The 17546-nt window shown below is 43.9% G+C and overlaps 1 protein-coding gene across 1 annotated transcript; it reads right to left on the bottom strand.

Moving 5' to 3' along the window:
- Positions 1-1601: 1601 nt before the first annotated feature.
- Positions 1602-6157, bottom strand: LOC120673031 (GDSL esterase/lipase At1g28570-like). The gene is made up of 5 exons (XM_039953708.1): positions 5729-6157; positions 4540-4749; positions 3925-4073; positions 3568-3844; positions 1602-2341 (listed from the first exon to the last, which is right to left on the bottom strand). The coding sequence occupies exons 1-5, from the start codon at positions 6003-6005 to the stop codon at positions 2037-2039; spliced, it is 1218 nt and encodes a 405-aa protein (XP_039809642.1). The 5' UTR covers positions 6006-6157; the 3' UTR covers positions 1602-2036.
- Between the last annotated feature and the right edge of the window lie 11389 nt (positions 6158-17546).

Here is a 17546-nt window from a genome sequence, read left to right as displayed (position 1 = left end):
AAACATATGCAAATAGGGTCTAGTTTTGTTCGTCTTGACGCATAGAATACAACATTATAATCGATTTTCCAAACGAAAGTAATATGAAGAAGATAAAATAGTTCTATGAACAAGCATTATTCAATAAAAAATATGCAAGGGTGGTAGAGAGGGAGGGGAGGATGTGATGGAGGTGTGGGCCATGTGCGCAGCAGGCCATTATGCGCGCTGCATGCGTGAGGAGGGAGGGGAAAGGCCGGCGGCCTGTTGGGCTGGAGAGTCGCGAGTTATTGCTGCCGCGCGACCCATCGCCGGTTAGCTTGTCTTGATCAACTGTCCGCGGTAGGACTTTTTTTAATTTTTATATTATTTTATTTCCGATTTGTCAAAAATATATGCCGATTTTTTTTTGCAAAAATATCATCCTGCCGCCAGTTCAACCGGCGAAATGAAGGTATCGCCGGATGAACCGGCGGCAGGTGCACTGCAGAAAGCATACCGCCGATTCATCCGGCGAAAAGGGTACTGCTCATCGGAAGTGCACCGGGAATTTTTTATCTAAACAACGCTAGACTTGTTGTAATTATAAAGTTGTTTAGATCTGATTCCCGGTGCACTCCCGATGAGCAGCACTTGTTTAGATCTGATTTTTTAGATCTAAATGTTGTGTCGATTATTTAAACACCAGAATGATTCCAAATGAAAAAAATTTGAATTATAAAGTTGTAGATCTCGTCGAGGTCTATAATTTTCGTATAAATTTTATCACCATCCGAATCCATATGAATTTGTTATAATTTTTTGAAAATATGCTACAGTAAATCGCTACATTTCGGCATTCGTTTAGTTGAGTTCCAAAAAATTGATATGCCTAAATTTATTGGCGAATCGGCAAGGTTCAGCTTGCCCACATTTCGGCTGTTTGTGCCCACACCTCTTATGGTATTTGTAGTTTACTGCAATGAACGATTGCCTTTGTTTTGCTGATCAGTTACAACATGCAGCTAATTGCTATTATCAAAACCTCTCATCTATAAAATTTGGAAGAGGTTTGCCTCAATGGTAGATAAGTTGAATTTTTAACTTTGTGAGAAAATCATGTCCAGTTGAATATTATTTACATTCAGATCTAACCGAATTCCAGGTCAACTTGTAATTTAAACTGCCATTTTACCGAGGAATAAGAACAAGGCACACAAGCAAGTTCGTTCTTCGCTGCAAGGAATTACTAGTTCAAAGTTTATCTGTGCTCTAAATTGTAGGTGCAAAACAGAGAAATCCATATATGTGATTACCTTTAACATTCATAAAGATCCACCTTCTAATGAACTCCTTTTTTTTTAGAATCTGACAGAATATTTGCAGTAGTTCCTTCCAAGCGTAATGGAAGTAGTTGCGTCCGTGCCAATTGGGTCATTTCAGCAGATAGTGTGATTTTACACCCAGAAGGAAATTCTGCGTATCACAGCGAATCATGCTTTGACATATCTAAACCGTCCCAATGGCCACGTCATTGTATAATAACGACAGCATCGGTTTGGGTTATTAACTTTTGGATAATGGCATAATGCTAGAGATCCTAGAATTTGATTTTCAACTTAAACAGTGCATGATGAATCAAGTGAGAGAGAATGCCAAGCTACATGTATTATATGATTGCTGTTAAAAGGCAATTGAGCCGATACATAGTGCTGCATACGTTGCCCTCAGGAACTGAATCGTAAATCTAGTTTCCTAGAGTATTACCACTTGCAGAGACTGTAATCTTGTGTTTTGCCCTTCCATTTTCTGTCACAGTAAGCTGCTAAAAAAAGGTAGTAGAGCAAAGCAATGCAGTCAACGATTGTGAAGTTCTGCACTACAAAATCTCCTTTCTTTTTACCCTTCTTACAGCAGCAACATGAATCGACGTACTACATTCCGGATCACAGGACTTCTTCTCAGCTTTGGGAAGTGTCCAGGATGCAGGGACCTGCAACATCTATACTGCTCATTATAACTCTAAATGCCCATCTTCTTTCTTTACCAGAACTCTAAATGCACTTGAGCTCAGCAGATCAAATAAAAGAGCTCAAGGCATTGTATGTTACAGTGTTTGTTGGATTATCTGTACATTGGTGAAGTTGGGAGACTTTGAATTCTCCACCCTTGCAAGTTTCTGAAAGAGGAGGAATGGCATAACCCCCTAATACTCCTTGAATGACAACTTTGTAACTCGCCTCGGTGAAGTGTAGACCATCCCATGAGATGTACTTTGAAGGGTCAGAGCACACTGTAGATCCAGGACGTCCACACAATATAGATGGGGAACAATTATAAGGAGCATCACTTCCACAGCATGCGTTCAGTGGGACTGTGAAGCCTGCAACAGCATTAGTAGTTGCTTAGTGAACAGTAAATGTAAATAGATACAACAGCATTTTTTTCTGTCACAAGTTGTGCTTCTCTACATTTATTACTTCTGCTGCATCAGTGCAGCCTGTTGGATAAATTGAGCTTCAGAGGCATCATTCATTTACATAGCATGTGGATGCCTAGATATGTTCCATAGGTGTAGGTAACAGAAAAATAAATAAAACATAGAGGATGGGTGAATTAATATGTAACAGAGAAATTTATGTTAAATAAGATAGCAGAAGTAGCAGATTCTAATGAACATGGGATGATTTGTAACTATTTTAGTTAAGGTGCCATTGTAATGAGAGCTAAGCATATGTAGAAAGTCTGAGTTAACTGCAGAATAGTTCTAAGTTTAATTCAAAGTTTGCCAGTAGGTATCAGACTGGATTGGCAAGCAATGGAAAGATGGTGGCCGTTCACGAAACTAAACATTTGACCTTCAGTCTAGCACAGGCAAAGCAGTTCATTCAATCTAAGCATTGCTTAGTTTTCCAGTTATATGTTAATCAACAAAATGATGATAACATTATCACATTATACAGAGGCTCGTTTTATACTTTTATATCCAGAAAAACATGGTAAGTCAGACTTTGTAAAGCTTGCGTATCATTAACTGACGGCTCTAACCACAAAAAAAAAGGTAGGTTCTACCACTTGAGTGGAGTCAAACTTTCATATCTGTTTATAACCATCAACTATCAGTTGTTCCTTAATGGAAGGTCATTCATGAACTAAATATAACAGTCCAGATTCAACCTGAAGATTAAAACTAAGGCTAATGTAAATCAACCAGACCAACAATAAATGTTCAAAGACCCTAAACATTTTAGACTATGTTTTATGTTTTGAGAAAACTGTTTGAACACTAGAATCTTTGAATATACCAAAAATCATTAAGAAAAACCGTGTATATACGACCCATTTCGACATTTGTAAATTTAAATAAATAAATATGGCAGCACTTGCAAAACAGAAAAATGCAGAACAAGAATATATATAAAAAGGTACATGATAGACGGCCTCATTTTAGTATGTGACATAACATCTTTGCACAAGTGAATATGTTTTTCATGAGTTTTGCAACATTTTTTATGTCCCAACTCATATAATAGGAGCAGTTATCCCTTAGAGCAGAAAGTCAACATCATTTATATTCCATGTTTTGGTTTGTTTTGAAGTGGTACTCACCAAACTGGAGTGGGGCGCGGAATATGTTCAATGAAGCACCATAATAATCAGCATAAATGATGGTCACATCAGGGTGAAGATTCCTGAGCCTCTCCAACTCCTCCTGAAGCATCCTATTATGGTACTCGGCAAATTCATTGAGCCACTTAATGCAGCCTGTTTGTTCATCATAGTAATCCTCCTTTTGGCTTGGGAAGATCGCAAGATATAATGGGACACACCCTATTGGAAAGTTCCCTGGAACAACTAATTTCTTTGCTCCAAGACTTATAAGCTCCTGAAATTTATGCAGATTCTTAATGTAAAACCACAAAGGTTCAGAAAGTCACATGAATGAAAAGAGACACATGGTCATACCGTGATGGCTGAGCTTATGGCACCAACAACATTAGGAACAAGCTCATGTAGCTCATCAAGAGATTTGCCCCTCACAATTAGATGGTTGTAATCATTTCCGCCGACCTCTCCCACAAAGAAAAGCGAATTGGACATTATATCACTTTGTTCTGCACAAGTAAATAATTCAGTGGCCGTAAGTTCCAAAATATGCACCATGTGAATCGTACTATGGAATGATACTAATTCGGTGACAGCATATATGGAACACGGTGTCGGTTCTCATAAATTTTGGATTGGTGACATCCATTTCAAAGCTCAGTCAATATTTTCAGCTTCACTCTGAAAATCAATAAAAGTTTCTAACATATTTCTTGGTGGTCAAAACAAACATGATCTCAACCTATGTGCTTATTCAAGTTGAAAACAGCAGCTCTCAAAAACCCAGTGCTTGCTCAAGTTGAAAACAGTAGATCTCAAAACAGTAGATCACAACCTATCCATAACATAGGCAACACACAGTGCTTGCTCAAGTAAAAAACAGTAGCACTCAGTTGGGCAGTCAGCCAGCGCATCTTTCAGCATGCCTGGCACTATTTAATTGCCACTATTTAAATAACTAAGGAAGGCGCATACCTGTCTCTGATGGCGCAATTGATGGGAGAAGCTTCTTGAACCACTGCATCTGCTCATCAAGGCAGTGTGGCGTCCATGTAGGCTCCACACCACGTTCCCGGAAGAACGAACCTTTGAGGGCAGTAGCCCCGCCGACCGCAAAGTTTGCACCATATTGGAAGTCCCCACCGCCAAGGTACGGCGGCACGAATGGAAGCCCAAATGCTTCCGCTGCACATAACAAGACAACAAACATGTCAAGAAACAGGTTAGACCACAACAAGTGATCAGATGCAGAATCATGAAGAAGCCCAAGACAGTAGGGAGAAGTGGGCAACGAAAGGATGATATACAAGTGTTGACCACATGATGATGTGATTGCCACCAGTTGAACTGGTAGTTGGACTGTTGGAGCTACCAATTGTGTGCTAGTTCAACGACATGATGCCACCAGTGTCTAGTGGTTGGGGAAAACTCGGGAAGGCAACCAACTTGTGCTGATATACCCTACATAAGCTGGATATATGCCCTTAAATCTTTCTTCCCACATTTTTCAGATTTCCCAAATTAGTTATATATAAGCGTATAACATTAAAAAAAAGGCAGATACATGTTGTAGCTGCTTATAATTCATGGTATTTTGAAACCGAGCATGTTCTCCCATGTGCTTACAAAACAGTTACTTGACCCCAGATAAACATTTGTATCCACAAGAAGCCGGTTTTGTGAAACCCTTAGTTGACGAATTTCCAACCTCAATAGCAGCAACATGTTCTAGCTGGTGACAGAAGGGCAAAATAAATAGCTGAACTGGACATAGTATATTTGCCTCGCCACCACGGCACTCGTGGCGGCTCCTAAAAAGAATCGATGGCAAGTCCATCGCGTGAAGAAAAATCAAAGGACCCCCATCCCCTGTCATCATACGGTGGACGAGTACGCGGCAAGACAGGAAGCGAAGAGGAAGCTAATAAATCTAATCTAATTAGGCAGAGTTAGACACGACAAAGACACCGCCCAACTTTCTCCAAAATCGTACTATTACCGTAGGGGGCCAAATCCACGGAGTAGCACGTTTGAATTCGCGCGGAGAGGGCCTAATGATTCCGTCCCCATTAATCAGGACGAGGGCGAAGGGGAGGAGGAGCAACCGCGCGGTAAAGGACACGGAACGAGACGGGAGCGGGAGTGGGCGGCGGAAGGAGGTTACCGAAGAAGTCGAGCAGGTTGCGGCCGTCGGAGTAGCGTCCGGATGGGCGGCCGAAGAAGGTCTGGCCGTAGGGGAGGTTCCGCGCGGGGTCCGGGAAGTCCTCTGGCACGGAGAGCAGGAAGTTGCCGGTGTCCGTGAGCGAGTCCCCGAAGCTGAACACCCGGCGGAAGCACACGCTCCCTCGCCCTTCCGCCGCCGCCGCCGCCGCCGCCGCGGAGAGCCCCAGCATCACCAACACCCCCGCGACGAGCAGAGCCACCCGCGACGGAAATGCCATGACGAGAGCGGCGGGCCGCGCCGATCCGGAGCCGAGGGCGGCTCGTAACTAGGCCCGGGAACTGGGGGCGGGGACGGAGTCCGCGGGGAGGGCCGTTGACATGCGGGAGGGAGAGAGAGTGTGCGGGTGGGGAGGGGAACGAGGAGGAAGAAGACGAGGGCGAGGGGGGCGCGGTTTTAAAGGGACGGAGATCCATCCATTAAAATCTCCCCCACACACGCTTTGCAGTTTGCTCCCCCGATTTTGGAAAACATTTTCTTGTTTTCTTGTTTCCTTCGTGCCTCGTTTCGTTTTCTAGAGAGTATGGGGTTTGAAGGCTAATTTTTACCCTACTAAAATTAAAATATACCAATAAAATTTGAGTATTGATTGATTTACATCTAAAAATCATAGCAAGTTACTGAAAACTTTTTAAATCTTATAAGAGGAAAAATTATTATAACATATTTTGGCACTAAATCAAATAAATACCTACATTTTTACTATAATTTTAGCACATCTATAATTTAGTTTGACATAATCTTGGTTTGGCAAAAATTAACATTCAACCAATGATGCTCATGGTTTCTCCGGCTGCCGTCCATCCCTCCTTTGTTTTTTGTTTTGCCCTTTCCCCTTCCGGGCCCACTCCCGGGTCCCGGCCCCGTGCTGCGTGGCGGCCGGCGGTTGGCCGCGCGGCGAGCTCCACCTCTAGCGCCAGCAGGTCCGTCCACCCGGATCCGGCGCTCGGCGCGGCCCGGTCGGGTTCTCCGCCCTCGCTGCTGGCGCTTTCCGCCGCGGCGGCCGGGAGCGGCGTCTGGACGGGCGATTTCGTTTCGGCGTCTCCTTCCGGGTTGGTTTGGGTGGATCGGATCGTGCCATCTGCTGCACGAGCTCGCCGAGGATTCCTTTTTATTATTTTCTTTTCTTTTCTCTGGGGCGTGTGCGTGTCCTTCGTGTTCGTTGTGCCTGTTCGCTGCTGCGACCGTTTCCTGGTTGTCAGCCTCGGTTATCCTGCTACTACCAGATCAGCTCCAAACGTCCCTTTTGCGTAGTGCACGGAGCTAGGGCGAACGGTATTGCCTTATCCGAATTTATTTCCATGCGTATTCAATACGTTTCCATCCTAGTAGATGAACACTGAAAGAAAATAGGAAGATGGATATCCGAATCTATTTCCATACATATCCGATCAGTTTCCGACTTTAATTGTCTTCCATAATCTCGGAATGCCCATCATTATGTCAGTATAGTTACTTCCTAAGAACAAGTATTATAAAGCCTCGTCCAGCGGCCGGTGACGTTGCAGATTTAGGCAGATGTAGCGGTAAGTGTTGTGGGGATAAAACTCCTTTTCACGTTTTATGAAAATCTTCATTTTCTCTCTTCATAAATATCTTGTCACATTAGTAAATTTTAATGCTCATGAAACTATCATGAACCTCCACTGAGACAGGTCTAAACGAGACGTACATAGAATCATTTTGACCTTTTTCTATTATTTATTGGGTCCACATCAACCGAATATGTCACTATTATCTTTGGAGGTGACATTACCTAAACAGGTTGTATGAGGTGCCATATCACATTAATGCTAAGGTGGATGACAGAGGAGAGGTGGGCTGCAAGTTTGCAACCAGCTGAGACACAGGTTTTAAGGTACTTTGTGAGGAGATAAGGTGGGGCCATAAATTAATGATGGAGACTATATCAACAATGAACCATTACACGAGTTGGTTGTTAGGTGGGATATAAGTGATGTGACACTTGTATAAAGTTAGTAGAACCTTCCTCTAAGAGTAAAGTTAATAATACAGCCGACTGCTGGTTGAAAGGATCCTTGCGTCTTACCTCTCGTCCCATTCATGGTCATTAATATATGGCCTACTTGTCTCTCAGTCTTACCTCTCGTCCCATTCATGGTCATTAATATATGGCCTACTTGTCTCTCAAGAAGTTTTTTTTGTTCTTATGTTGAAATCGGCTATCAGCCCACTTCTTCTCTCTTTTATTCTCTCTTCTCCACCTCAGTATTTAGTCTGCTTATGGCTTCTTCAATTGCCTTTTGGCATGATTCGACTCATGCTGTCCACACAAGTCATTCTTTTCTCTCTCCAGTTATTTCATTGATTAAATAATCAACAATAGGACCCACTATAGATAGGGGCGGATCCAGCATTGGGAGAGAGGGGGTCAAGCCCCCCTAGCCCAGGAACTCTATGGAAAAAGAGGAGAGGAGGAGGAAGAAGAAGAGGAAAGAAGGGATAGAAGAAGAAGAAGGGGGGTTGGAGGAAGAGGAAGGGATATGAGCCTCTCCAAAGTGCAAATTTTGGATCCGCCATTGACTATAGGAAATAAATGATTGCTTTCTTCATTTGCTCAATGTTGCTCCTCACAAACAGTAGCCGATGAGATCATTTGTTTCTTTATTCCACCAGAAGTCGACTCTCAAAGATGAATGTCGATCCATGATTCAGCCACTAGAGAAGCCCTTACAACCTCTTATAATACTTATTCTAAGTTTGCGATGGACTCTCTAAGATTTGGAGTTTACACTCCCAGGTCACCGGTGGTTTTTTTTTTTCTTTCCTTCACTTTTTATGTAGCACGTGTTTTAGGCCATGTTGGTAAGACCACGTGTCAAGGCTAACAGCTGCCATGGTAGCTCTGCGGTCTGCAATACGATTTTTGACCACAATAATACTGCACATCCATTCAGTCAACACCACTAGTGGCAGTGCACATCATGTACAGGTCGTTAATTGAATTTTCAAAACTGAGGGTTAGGTTACAGTTGCTCGTCGTTGTCGTCCTAGTTTGTATCGAATGATCGGGGTTATCTCAATCCCTTTCACCTCTCAAATTAAACAAGGGGGGTGATTGGTAGTGAATGGCCGGCACCCCTAGTGGTGGGCACTAGGCAGCAAAACAAGCTACGTATTAGATGCTTAAAGCTAGACAAACCTAAAACGTGTGACCTGGCAGAAACTATTTTGTTCCATAAAAAAGTCTTTCAAAAATTCCAAATGATCTATTCCCTCCGTTCTGAAATGTAAGTCATTCTGACATTTTATCAGATTCACTGAACATTCTCTGAATTTAGACAAACTGTATGTCCAGATTCATTGAACATTCTATGAATCTGGACACAGTAAAACACTCCCAGGATGACTTATATTTCAGGACGGAGGGAGTATACTCTAATTTTCAACAACTGTACAAATCGCAAATCAAAGTTTTCCTATCGTGAGACTACTAACTTGGGTTTGATCTCGCAGAAAAAATCACTATCTTTGTGATCCTTCTAGCTGTGGAGTGGAGTTGCGTGCTCCATCCTAGGAACGGCTCCCGCACGAGAGGCCAGTCTTCACGACTTTTCTCACCCCTTCAACTTGTTAGAATGGCTGGTCAGCCAACCAGCCAGCAGTGTTTTTCTCTCCCATCAAATCAGTATTAGCCACCAGCTAAGGGTTTGAGACTTTTCATGTGTTAATACAAAGTGGGGAAGACCTTTTTTCCTTAGTAGGGTCCAGCCATTTTATACAAAATCATAAAACTTGTTGAAATACTAGTGGGCCTTCTTCTTTGTCACCATCAACAAGAAGCACGCGGAGTGACTTCCGATAAGAAATGAATGGTGAGCTTGAAATCGTGTGAGTGATTGATCGTTGCACGGTTGCAGTGAGATACTGATTGAAAACCTTATTGAATTAGTGATTATATTTCCATGATTGGGACATAAAAACGGAGGCTGATTCGACATGAGCATGAAGAACATTGAAGAATATGTTTCAAAGCTAAATTTGGAATACCTTCTACATAATTCGGTCGGGATTCAAAATGTCGTATGAAATTATGCTTCCTCGCTTCAAGTTGAGTTGTAAATAAGTACTAAATATGATTTGGAGTCATGCGCTTGATGCGTACTCCGCCTAGTCAAGATTCCTGGGTCAAAAGTTTCGCAAAAAAAACAATTCCTAGCCTCCTGGGTCAAAAGAACACAACCGCCGCCGCCGGCGGCAGATGACCACGCATGTCAGTAATGTCCTGTCCTGGCGAACCCACGACGTGAGCAGTCGAAATCAAGAGTGCCACGACGAGAGCGCCGGCCGCCGGGTCACCGCCTCAGCGCACCGGCGGCCCTCGCTTCGCTGGGCGGCTCGGCTGCACGCGTAGCACTCGGGCCGGCGTTTCGACGGCAACGACGTCGCCGGCCGGCCAGGGCAGACCAGAGCAGGCACGACGAAACTGTGTAAGGGCACGGTGTTGGCAGCATGGGGCCGCGGCACCGGCCGGGGGGATCAGACAACACACGGGGACGAAAGTACTAGTGTACTACGCGCGCGGCGCTGTGCTTGCCCCCGCTGGTGCGGCGTTCGAGAGGCAGATCGGTCAACCGTGCAGGTGCAGTTGTCAGGAACGCATAGTTCAGTCCATTCAGTTCGTCAGTTAACTGTTGCTCGGCTGAAAAGAGCAAGCCGGCAGTCTTCTTATCGATTCGCCGACTTCATCTCAGGCGTCGATCTTCCATCCAAGGGCTCATGATCAAGACAGCCAACCCTCCCGTCATTTATCTGTTTCAGTATTCTAAACAATGTTTGTCGGGCATTAAGCTACTTAATATAATATTCCGCCAAGTACTTAACTGGTCAAGGACCAGGGGAACGATATCGATTGGGAATCCAAAGTAACCCTAGCTAGGATTGTAGCTATAGCCGCCGCCACCCTGACGGCCTGTATCAGGTCTCCGATGAATTCTTGTCTGATCCAGTAATACATCTGCTTTTTCCTGGCATTTGACTACTGTTCGATTGAATTAGTTGTCACAGTAGCTAGTAGTTTCTCCTTCTCTGTAGACATCTAGTTCGTGCCTCACAAATTGGTACTCAGAGCCAGCAGTCCTTGGTTCGAGTTCCATCTTCCAGAGCCATAGTTCCGGATTGCGTCCGATTGGCGAGGTGGTTTGGTGGTTGTGACTCAATCACGTGAAATCCCACCCATCCCACCCCAATCCGCGAACAATTACCCACTTTTCCCTTCCACTATCGGGGGAATCGATTGAGGCGAGGGTTGCAAGGCATTGTTCTTGTGTAAAATTCCGTGAGCCAATAAATCGATTCGGATCCGAGGAGGCGAAGGCGTTGGGTTACTCTGTGAAAAGGGTTTCAAGGCAGGTCCTTGTTTTAAATTCCTCATTCACAGCCGTAACCTAGGCGGCGGTAGATGTTGCTTGCAGATCCATAAGGGGAGAGCTAGTCTCAAACCATATCTGCAAGTAGGAGAAGATGGCCAAGACACCTACTGACGATGGTGAGGTTGAGGAGTATGCTACAGCCGTGGAAGTGAATGGTATTAGGAGGACCCTTTATGCCTTCATGCAGAAACAGGAGGAACGCAACACTTCGATGGAGAGCACTTTGGACAAGATACTGGGCAAGATAGACAAGCTGTCTACACGAGCTGGTGTTCCATTTGCTGAAGATATGGGCTCCAATGTCAAGGGTAAGCCAACTGCTCAAACTGACCCTCGACATTCAGTACCTATTCATGCCAAGCCTGTCCATCACACCAACAAGTCCATACATTTTGGCCCAACACCACAGACAAATTCCAGACATTTTTACACACCCCCTGATTCCACAAGAGCACAGTTTATCACTGGCACTGAATCTGAGTGGACTACTAGAGCTATTGATAGTGGCCAAATAGATTATGATCTGATAGATTGTCCTTGGGATGATCAAGAACTGGAAGTTTTTTTTGCAATGGCCCAACATGAAATGGGTGAACAACAGGAGCAATACTATATGGATCCTCCCACAATGACTCAGCAAACACATTATTTTCAGCCCAATGCAAGACAACAACCTCCATATGCTGCTGGTCCACAATTTATCAAACCCAACAACAGTCAGTTTGCCCATCAGATGCAAAGAGAGCAGAGAGCTGTGGCTAGGGGACCAAAGCTGACATTTCCAGAATTTGATAGGACTGATCCTGATGGTTGGATTAGGAAGGATGAGAAATTCTTTGAAATAGTGTCTGTACCTAATGAAGACAGAGTGAAGATAGATGTGATGTATATGAAGGGAAGAGCTGAATACTGGTGAAGGGGTTCTGGTTGCAATTCTTCAGTTTTACCTTGGCATCATTTCTGCAGAATGATAGGGGATAGGTTTAATGAAGTCTCTAGCTATGAAGTGGTGGGCCAATTTCACACACTTAAACAGATTGGTTCTGTTTCAGAATATATTGACAAGTTTGAGGAATTTATGGGACTGGTAAAAAGGGATAATCCATCACTGCAAGAAGAGTACTTTATTTATAGCTTTGTCTCTGGACTGAAAGAGCACATTCAACATCATCTGCAATGCCATAAGCCCAACACTCTTACACAAGCTTTTTGGTTTGCAAAAAGGTTGGAACAAGCCACCCCACAACAGAAGAGATTGCCCATTTTTAACCCACTCAACAAGCAGTACAAGCCATGGAACAAGGAACCAAAACCCACCGAAGTTAAGGAACAAACAAACAACACCATTGCTGATCTGAGAGCTGCTGGGAAGTGTTTCAAGTGCAGGGAACCGTGGGTTCCTGGTCATGCAAAAGTGTGCAAGGGCAAACAGACATTCTCAGTGATAGTGGTCGAAAATTCTGAAGGCAAGGAGGAGGTAGCAGTTATAGATGACAGTGGTCAATCTGATGAAGGAGAATTCTTTGATGCTCAACCTATTCCTACTGCTCAAGTATCCATGCATGTATTATGTGGAGCTACTTCCAATGCAACCACTTTCACACTTAAGTTACAGGTTGGCAACAAAACTGTTATTGCTCTGGTTGACAGTGGGAGCGACATTTCATTCATTAGTGCAAAATTTGCTACCAAGGCTCAGCTCAAAATATCTCAATTGCCACCGTTACAAGTAGTAGCTGCTAATGGAGAAAGAAAATATGGTTACTGAATCTGCTTGTTTATCCTACCCTTATTCCATTCAAAATCATCACTTTAGTTCTGATTTCAGACTGTTGGAAGTCAAGGGGTATGATATTATTTTGGGGGCTGATTGGATATTTTTACATAGTCCAGTGGGGCTAGATTTGAAGACCAGAGAATTATCCATTACACACTATGGTAATTCCATCATCACTTTTAAAGATGAATCTGTTCCTGACAAACACATGTTAATAGGAACAAGGAAGCTATGTAATTTGCCGAAAAGGAAGGCCGTCTCGTCTGTCGCTGTGTTGAACAGATCTGACAACATTGACACAGCCCTAAGAAATCCAAATTTGCCAGTGGCAGTACAACAGCTGTTGCACGAATTTAGGGACGTTTTTCAAGAGCCAACTAAATTACCACCAAAGAGAACAGTGGATCATGCCATTGCTTTAGTGGATGAATCAAAAGTCTTCAATCAAAGACCATATCGGTTGCCATTTCACCAAAAGAATGCACTAGAAGTACTGATAAAAGATATGTTGTCTTCTCACATGATTAGGCCCAGCATCAGCCCCTTCTCTTCTCCAGTGATTTTAGTGAAGAAAAAAGATGGCACTTGGCGACTTTGTGTTGATTACAGGTAGTTAAACTCAAATATTGTCAAAAACAAATACCCAATCCCAATAATTGAGGATCTGTTGGATGAGCTTTTTGGTGCTAAATTTTTTTTCAAAAATTGATTTAAGGTTAAGAATGAAGCAGGAAGATATACCTAAAATAGCCTTCTCCACTCATATGGGTCATTTGAGTATGTGGTGCTTCCATTTGGTCTGACAAATGCACCAGCTACATTTCAGTCCCTCATGAATTCAGTGTTGTCCCAATTTTTGAGAAAATTTGTTCTGGTTTTTTTTATGACATCCTCATTTACAGCTCCTCAATGAATGATCATCTAATTCATTTAAGGTCAGTTTTGAAAGTATTGAGGGACAATAAGCTGTATGCAAAGATGACCAAATGTTCCTTTGCCCAAGCTGAAGTAGAATACTTGGGGCACATCATCTCAAAAAAGGGAGTTGCAACTGATACTCAGAAGTTGGAGATCATCAGGAATTGGCCTACACCCACTACAATCACACAGTTAAGAGCATTCTTAGGACTCACTAGATATTACAGAAGATTCATTCAAGGCTATGGTATAATATGCAGACCATTATACAATGTGCTCAAGAAAGATGCCTTCTTGTGGACAGACCACCAAACAACAGCTTTTCAACAATTGAAAACAGCCATGCTCTCACCTCCTGTTTTGGCCTTACCAGACTTTAGTCTGCCATTTGTTTTAGAAGCAGATGCAAGTGGATCGGGCATTGGAGTTGTCCTAATGCAAAAAGGACAACCAATAGCATTTTTCAGTAAAATATTGGGCCCAAAATCTGCTGCACAGTTCACTTATGATAAGGAAGCAATGGCAATTTTGGAGGCTCTGAAAAAGTGGAGGCATTATTTTGCTAGTACTTCTATGATTATTAGAACTGATCAGCAAAGTCTTAAATACATTCAAGACCAGAAGTTGGTTGAAGGCATCCAGCACAAGTTGCTCATCAAACTGTTGGGATACAATTACACAGTGGAGTACAAAAAAGGCAAAGAAAATAAAGTTGCTGATGCACTGTCTAGAGCTCCTCATGCCAAAATTCTCACAATTACTTATGTGGTCCCAGCCTGGATTGAACAAGTAGTACAATCATATGAAGAAGATCAAACATGTTTGGACCTTATCACTAAGTTAAGTGTAGATGTGTCAGCTATTCCTGAGTTCACATTACAGAATGTCATTCTTAGATACAAAGGAAAAGTAGTCATTGGACACCACGGAAATCTCAGGCAGCAACTTCTGGATAGTTTTCACAACTCTGCCCTACGAGGTCATTCTGGAGAAAGAGCCACATTGTAGAGATTGAAATTGGTGTTTCATTGGCCCAAAATGCAACAAGAAGTCAAAGATTTTGTCAAATCTTGTCCAGTCCGTCAAAAGAACAAGTCTGAACATACGCCATACCCAGGCTTATTGCAGCAACTTCCAGTACCTGATATGGCTTGGACACACATTTCCATGGACTTTGTGGAAGGCCTTCCCAAATCAAACAACAAGGATGTTATACTGGTAGTAGTTGACAGATTCACCAAATATGCTCATTTCCTCACCCTCAGTCATCCTTTCACAGTTCAAGATGTCATGGTTTTATTTCTGGAACACATCTTTAAACTACATGGTCTTCCTTCAGTCATCATCACCGATCGAGATAGAATATTCACGAGCAACCTTTGGTAGTCCCTCTTCAAATCTCTGCATATCAGACTGCATCTGAGTACTGCTTACCATCCAGAGACTGATGGACAAACAGAGAGAGTAAATCAATGCCTTGAAAATTATCTGAGATGCATGTGCTTCGCAAGCCCAAAAAATGGTTTCATTGGATATCTCTAGCGGAATGGTGGTACAATACCTCCTTCCACACATCCCTGAATTTAACTCCATTTCAAGCATTGTATGGTTTTCCACCACCACAGGTAGCTGAAGTAGTCCTTCCTGACTTCCCTGATGACAATACAAGAACTATTCTGCAAACCAGACAGTTAGCCTCACAAATTATCAAAGATAATCTCTTGAAGGCTCAGGCTAGGATAAAGCACCAGGCTGACAAGCAGAGAAGTGAGAAGGTTTTTGAAGTTGGGGATATGGTTTATCTAAAGATTTAGCCATATTGGCACACTTCACTAAGCATCCATGGATCACTGAAATTACACTCCAAGTTTTATGGGCCCTTCAGAGTTTTGGAGAGAATTGGCAAAGTGGCTTACAAAATATTACTACCTGACTCTTGTCAATTACATCATGTCTTTCATGTCAGCCAATTGAAGAGACACATTGGTCCAAAAGCAATCCCAACACCTGACCTGCTTTTGATAGATGTTTCAGGCAACATAAAAGTAGCTCCTGTTGATATATTGGAGAGAAGGTTGATTCCAAGGAACAATGAGCCGGTGGTACAATGGTTGATTCACTGGTCTAATCTTCCAATCTCTGAAGCAACTTGGGAAGACGCAGATTTCATCAGAAAAATCTTTCCAACCTTCCATCCTTGAGGTCAAGGATGCTAAGAGGGGGGCTCTTGTCAGGAACGCATAGTTCAGTCCATTCAGTTCGTCAGTTAACTGTTGCTCGGCTGAAAAGAGCAAGCCGGCAGTCTTCTTATCGATTTGCCGATTTCATCTCAGGCGTCGATCTTCCATCCAAGGGCTCATGATCAAGACAGCCAACCCTCCCGTCATTTATCTGTTTCAGTATTCTAAACAATGTTTGTCGGGCATTAAGCTCCTTAATGTAATATTCCGCCAAGTACTTAACTGGTCAAGGACTAGGGGAACGATATCGATTGGGAATCCAAAGTAACCCTAGCTAGGATTGTAGCTGTAGCCGCCGCCACCCTGACAGCCTGTATCAAGTCTCCGATGAATTCTTGCCTGATCCAGTAATACAGCTGCTTTTTCCTGGCATTTGACTACTGTTCGATTGAATTAGTTGTCACAGTAGCTAGTAGTTTCTCCTTCTCTGTAGACATCTAGTTCGTGCCTCACAGCAGTGCCAGTGCAGCGCTGGTCCTGGTGGCGACGCCGACGGCCGCGAGAGGAAAAGGCAGGCGGGGACTTGACCCGGCCCTTCCGGGGCCGCGAGAAGTGAAGCCGTGGACCACCGTCGCCGCCGTGGGGATGAATACTTGCAGTGGATGGGAAGGGGACGATCGGAGAACCACGCGGCGCCGAATGTTGGCGACCGGCCGGCCGTCTCCGCTCTGGTGATTGGCCCCCGCCGGCGGATCCGGTAGAGCGGGCACGGCACAAGTGTCGTAGGGCGCGGCAGTTTTAGAAGTTAGGGGACCGTGACTCCGTGAGGGCCCAGCAACACAGGATCCTCGAGCGCATGTGAGCGTGACCGGATCTGCTGCCCCCACACCATGAGACTGACTCCAACAGTGATATACAAATGCATATATGCCTCCGCCGCGGCACTGTGCATCGTCGAATGGAGCTCTAACAGAATAGGCAAAGAAGTAGGCATTTTGCATTGTAAGGAGAGAGGAGAGGTAAAAATGAATCACCTCTCTCCTGCTATGCATTTCGCCGGGTGATGCATCTATTTTTGCCTCTGCCTGTTGGAGATGAGGATTTTTGCGTGAGTGATGCATCTACTGTGTACGAGGCAAATGGAGGAATACCTCTCTCATTTTGCATCTCCTTGTTGGACTCAGTCTCAGATCCTACCCTCTCAAATCTCTCTCGCTCTCATTGTCCCAAAACTGGTGGGGTCCGACCATAGGAAAAGCGTCGCATCATGCTCCAGTTCCGACTCGTGCCCGGTCGGCCTGCTCCATCCATTCCCGTTGGCCGTCGGCCCGTGTCGTGGTCCGCATTCCATCAGCACCGTGTCATGCGTGCGTGTGCGAACATGACTGGTGGTGGTGGAAAGGCCCGTTGTACCGGACCACACCGTGCTGGTAATGACAGGACAAATCATGGGGAAAATTGCTGATTGGATTCCGAAAAGGGCGAGGGGTGGA

This window comes from Panicum virgatum, chromosome 5N (assembly GCF_016808335.1).
Source record: "Panicum virgatum strain AP13 chromosome 5N, P.virgatum_v5, whole genome shotgun sequence".
In the NCBI taxonomy this organism is placed as follows: Eukaryota; Viridiplantae; Streptophyta; class Magnoliopsida; order Poales; family Poaceae; genus Panicum; species Panicum virgatum.
This window is presented reverse-complemented; position numbering and strand designations above follow the sequence as displayed.

What these genes read in the sequence shown, in the direction of transcription:
- LOC120673031 (XM_039953708.1), bottom strand. Translation starts at nt 6,005, where the DNA reads ATGGCATTTCCGTCGCGGGTGGCTCTGCTCGTCGCGGGGGTGTTGGTG. An exon ending in CCATAAGCTCAGCCATCACG is followed by an intron (nt 3,845 to 3,924) that starts GTATGACCATGT and finishes CATAAATTTCAG; the next exon opens with GAGCTTATAAGTCTTGGAGC. An exon ending in CCGCGCCCCACTCCAGTTTG is followed by an intron (nt 2,342 to 3,567) that starts GTGAGTACCACT and finishes ATGCTGTTGCAG; the next exon opens with GCTTCACAGTCCCACTGAAC.